This window comes from Triticum aestivum, chromosome 1A, assembly GCF_018294505.1.
Source record: "Triticum aestivum cultivar Chinese Spring chromosome 1A, IWGSC CS RefSeq v2.1, whole genome shotgun sequence".
Lineage (NCBI taxonomy): Eukaryota > Viridiplantae > Streptophyta > Magnoliopsida > Poales > Poaceae > Triticum > Triticum aestivum.
In genome coordinates, this window is record NC_057794.1 from 530,795,114 (window position 1) to 530,800,532 (window position 5,419).

At 50.7% G+C, this 5,419-nt stretch overlaps 1 protein-coding gene across 1 annotated transcript; it reads right to left on the minus strand.

Annotated features, from left to right (window-relative positions):
- Positions 1–395: 395 nt before the first annotated feature.
- LOC123177154 (uncharacterized) lies at positions 396–1,115 on the minus strand. The gene has a single exon (XM_044591076.1). The coding sequence runs from the start codon at positions 1,035–1,037 to the stop codon at positions 588–590; it is 450 nt and encodes a 149-aa protein (XP_044447011.1). The 5' UTR covers positions 1,038–1,115; the 3' UTR covers positions 396–587.
- Between the last annotated feature and the right edge of the window lie 4,304 nt (positions 1,116–5,419).

The following is a 5,419-nucleotide window of genomic DNA, read 5'->3' on the forward strand; positions in this document are numbered from 1 at the left end:
CACGATCACGCATGGACATCGTGTACACGCACGCCCGGCCCACGGTGCGTACTGCACAGCCGAGAAGCACAGACCCCGTGATGGCCGTGTGGGCATGGCGCACAACGAACTTTCAGAAAAGAAATCGGTGGCTGGCAGGTAGCAGCTGCTACTAGAGTCCAAACCCGAGCACGTCGCCGGGCCTGCACGCAGTCACTGATCCACTCCGCTCCGGCCGATGACGTGACGTCTCGAACTGGAGCGACCGTTCGTAGATTCCGCGGTCGTGCGCGTGCTGTCGTTGTCGCGCGCGCGCCGATCCGAAACGGCGCCGAGCGAAAAGCACCACAGGAGCGTGTGTCATCCTCACTACAAGCCTTACTACATGCAATGAAGAAAAGAAAAGAAATAAAACATCTAGAATCGATTGGAGTTTCCTTCATATTTTGCATCATCGGTGAAAACTCATATCATAATTAAGCAAGGAATGGACTCCATTTTGTTTCTCGGGAATTCACTGACACTCATATCATAACTAAGCATGGAATGGACTCGGACTCGGGTGGCACGAAAAAACTGCTGGGGTGGTTCGCTACGGGATGCTGAAATCAAGCGCGGACGGTGGTGACTCGATGGATCGACGGCCCTCGGGTCTCGAGGAAGCCGGTCATGCGGAGCACGGCGGTGCGGACATAGAGGAGGTCGCGGCCCTTGAGCGTGCGCCCCTGCCCCACGCACACCGACCTCTCCTCCGAAGACGCGCACCGCCGCCTCGCCGTAATCACGTGCGGCGCCACGAACGACGCGCCCCCAACGCCGTCGCTGTGGCACCTCCGCGCCCACGAGCCATAATCCATCATCATCGGGAACCTTGGCGCCACGGGGATGACCATCGGCGCCGACGACGAGCCCGCCGGGCGACGCGCCGCCTCGATCTTGTCGTGCGGCTTGATCGCCGGTGACACACGCTGCTGCTGCTGAAGGTCTTGCACTTGGACAGGTTCTTCGTCGTCGTCGTGGTCCGGCCACAGGACGTCGGCCTCGTCGAACTCCTCCATGGCCGCCCTACCGCCGGAGACGATCGACTGTATGTGGTATGTCAATAAGAGCGCATATATCCGCGGGTTGTTGGTGAGGGTGGTTGGAGGTCGATCTACACGGGGCGACGTATATATAGGACGAGAACCGAGGGGTGATTACTGAAGTTGACGGTGTGAGCACACTCGCGAGTAACCCTGGCGTCACGCGCGAGGGCGAGGGGCTGCATGCATGCGTGCATGGGACGATGGTTCGGTTGGTGCGCTGCCGGTTTATGGCTGCGTGCGCGAGGATCCGATGTATCTTAGCGGTGGGGGTTAAGCCTCGAAGGCGGCCGGCGCCCACTTGAAACCCACTGCGAGCTGTTTCATGGCCAATAGTGTTGCAATTAGCTAGTCGACACATAGTGTACTGCTGTAAAAACAAGCTACACTCACCCACTCTTTTGTCTTATATAATCTTCTTTCTTTGCGGGTATGATCTTTCTAGAGTCTTTTTCGCATCAAGCAACTTAAGGCCTAGAGTTAGTTCGATAAGGGGCTTATGGCCCGCTTAACTATATGAAGTGAAGATGATAAAAATGAGGGAAGTGAGCCCACATGAAACTCCGAATGCATTACTCCCTCGGTACGGGTTTAAAAGGCCGGTCGACCACTTATCCCGGTCCTGAATTGCTTCAATTGTTGTGTCTCATTTTCCCTATTGCCTTGTTTTGGATGTGCACAATTTATAAGCCGTTGCGAGCAAGCGCCTCATGATGTTGCTTACGAGGTCTGCATGCAATACAGTGCATTAATATTTTATTTGAATATTTCGCCTTCGATAAATTGTATCGTATTGTATCTAAAATAGCTCTCATTTAACGTGTTCTGTGAGAGGAAATGTTAGAGTTGTCTTGTTTTGAAGCTAAGAGATATACCTAGATTAAAATATTGTAACTCTATCATTTTCCCCTCCCTCCCTCCTGTATCGCTCTCACGGGCGACCCGGAAGAAAACGCTAGCCGACTGCCACTCGCTTCCCCAACACCTCGCCCTCCTTCTCTGCCGCCGTTGGAGGGCGTCGTCGGGCACTTGGTGGCGGCAGGGCATGTTCTCTCTTCATCTCGCATCGGGTGGGGCAGCGCGGGACCCTAGATCTGGTAGAGGCTCGCACGACAGCGGGGTGCGCCCATCGGCGTCGGCCGCGAGCTCCGGGTGGCTAAGGCAGTCGGGCGAGGGGGGGGGGGTTGTACCGGCAGAGATCCAAGTGGAGGCAGAGAATCGATGGGGCTTTCCTTCTGTCTGAATCTGGCCTCAGCAAGGGCGGCGGCTTGGCTCGCCGTTACCGTGGTTGTTGGTTTGGAGGTGGTCGTCGCTCCGAGAAGATGCTGGATGCTAGTGGGGTGGACATGCGACTCTGGAGGAGGACGATGGCGGGGGTTGGTGGTGCCCCTCCCGCCAGCGGGTCTCGGCGCGTAATGGGTGCGGAGTGGGCCCACAGGAAACTGCCAATGCGTTATTCCCTTTGTCCGGATTTAAAGAGTCGATCGACCACTTACTCCCTTTGTCCGGATTGGTTGTCATAGGTCTTAGGTTGACCCCTATATTCCAAATCATGCAGGTAATAATATATTTCTAGATTGTCTCATATGCCTTCTCGATGTGCCAGGCCATGTTTTTTTTCCTTTTGCGTGGCGACAATGGTTAGTTCAAGTCACCAATCCTCATCCATGGATCTTTCTCTTTTGGGCTTATTCACACTAACGACGATCCCATGTGGTGCCTCTCCCGAGCATGGGGTTCTCAATAGACAAAAATGCCCCGCTGCCTCTGGCTATGCGGAAACAAAACCCTCCAGTCGCATGTGGTTGTGCCCTCTTCTTGCTTCAACATTCTTATCTCACATTATTGGTTGTCATAGGTCTTAGTTTAACCCCTATATGCCAAATCTTGCAGGTGATAACATATTTCTAAATTGTTTCATATGCCTTTTCGATATGCGAGCCTTTTTTTTCTTTTGAGTGGCGACAATGGTTCGTTCAAGTCACAAATAATCATCCATGGCTCTTTCGCTTTTGGGATTATTCACACTAACGACAACCCCATGTGGTGCCTCTCTGGAGCATGGGGTTCTCCATAGCCAAAAATGCCCAGCCGCCTCAAGCCATGGGAAAACAAAACGCTCCAGTCACGTGTGGTTGCGCCCCTTCTTGTTTTAACATTCCTACCTACATTATTGGTTGTCATAGGTCTTAGTTTGACCCCTATATGCCAAAATCATGCAGGTAGTAATATATTCCTTGATTCTTTCGTATGCCTTTTTGATGTGCAAACCCGAGATTTTTTTTATTTTGCGTGGCGACAGTGGTTCATTCAAGTCACCAGTCATCATCCGTGATGCCTCTCCCGAGCATGGGGTTCTCCATAGACAAAAATGTCCGCTGCCTCAGGACATAGGGAATCAAAACGCTCCAGTCACGTGTGGCTCCACGCTCTTCTTGCTTTAACATTCCTATCCCACATTATTGGTTGTCATGGGTTTTGGGTTGATCCATTTATGCGAAATCATGCAAGTAATAACATATCTCTAAATTGTTTCATATGCCTTTTTGATATGAGAGCCTGAGTTTTTTTATTTTGTGTGGCGACAATGGTTCGTTCAAGTCACCTATCATCATCCATCACTGCTGTAAAAATAAGCTACAGTCACCCACTCTTTTGCCTTATAACCTTTTTTGCAGGTAGTCTTATATGATATTTCTAGTTTCTTTTTCACATGAAGCAACATAAGGCTTAGAGTTAGTTTGATAAGGGGCTCATGGTCCGCTTAACTATATGAAGTGAACATAATAAAAATGAGAGAAGTAAGCCCACATGAAACTTTGAATGCATTACTCCCTCAGTACGGGTTTAAAGGGTCAGTCGACCACTTGTCCTAGTCCTGAATTGCTTCAAGTGTCTGTCTCATTTTTCCTATTGCCTTGTTTCCGGCGTGCACAGTTTATAAGCCGTAGCGTGCAAGTGCCCCATGATGTGACTTATGAGGTCTGAATGCAATACAGTGCATTAAAATTTTATTTAAATATTCTGCCTTCGATTAATTGTATCGTATCGTATCTAAAATAGCTCTTATTTAACATGTTCTGTGAGAGGAAATGTTAAGAGTTTTCTTGTTTTGAAGCTAAGAGCTATACCTAGATTAAAATATTGTTTTTCTAACATTTTCCCCGCCCTCCCTCCTATATCGCTCTCGAGGGTGACCCGGGAGAAAATGTTAGCCGACTGCCGCTGGCTTTCCCAACACCTCACCCCCCTTCTCTGTCGCCGTTGGTGGGCGTCGTCGGGCAAAGCTCGCACGGCTTTGGTGGTGGTAGGGCATGTTCTCTCTTCATCTCGCATTGGATGGGGCAGCATGGGACGCTAGATCTGGTAGAGGCTCACACGGCAGCGGGGTGCGCCCGCCGGCGTCGGCCGCGAGCTCGGGGTGGCTAAGGCAGGCGGGGGGGGGGGGGGGGGGGTTGTATCGGCAGAGATCAAAGTGGAGGCAGCGGCTCGATGGGGCTTTCCTTCTGTCCGAATCTGGCCTCAGCAAGGGCGGTGGCTTGGCTTGCCGTGGTCGTGGCTGTTCGTTTGGAGGTGGTCGTCGTTCCGAGAAGATGGTGGATGCCGGTGGGGGTGGACTTGCGACTCTGGAGAAGGATGGGGGGGTTGGTGGTGCCCCTCCCGCCAGCGAGTCTCGGCACGTAATGGATGCGGAGTGGGCCCACAGGAAACTGCAAATGCATTATTCCCTTTGTTCGGATTTAAAGATTCGATCGACCAGTTATTCCCTTTGTCCGGATTGATTGTCATAGGTCTTAGGTTGAACCCTATATTCCAAATCATGCAGGTAATAATATATTTCTAGATTGTCTCATATGCCTTCTCAATGTGCGAGGCCATGTTGTTTTCCTTTTGCGTGGAGACAATGGTCTGTTCAAGTCACCAATCATCATCCATGGCTCTTTCTCTTTTGGGCTTATTCACACTAGCGACGATCCCATGTGGTGCCTGTCCTGAGCATGGAGTTCTCAATAGACAAAAATGCCCCGCTGCCTCTGGCCATGCGGAAACTAAACCCTCCAGTCACATGTGGTTGTGCCCCCTTCTTGCTTCAATATTCTTATCTTACATTATTGATTGTCATAGGTCTTAGTTTAACCCCTATATGCCAAATCATGCAGGTGATAACATATTTCTAAATTGTTTCATATGCCTTTTCGGTATGCGAGCCCGTTTTTCTTTCTTTTGAGTGGCGATAATGGTTGGTTCAAGTCACCAATAATCATCCATGGCTCTTTCGCTTTTGGGATTATTCACACTAACGACAACCCATGTGGTGCCTCTCCGGAGCATGGGGTTCTCCATAGCAAAAAATGCCC

Coding starts and splice junctions, on each gene's coding strand:
- LOC123177154 (XM_044591076.1), bottom strand. CDS start 1,037: ATGGAGGAGTTCGACGAGGCCGACGTCCTGTGGCCGGACCACGACGAC.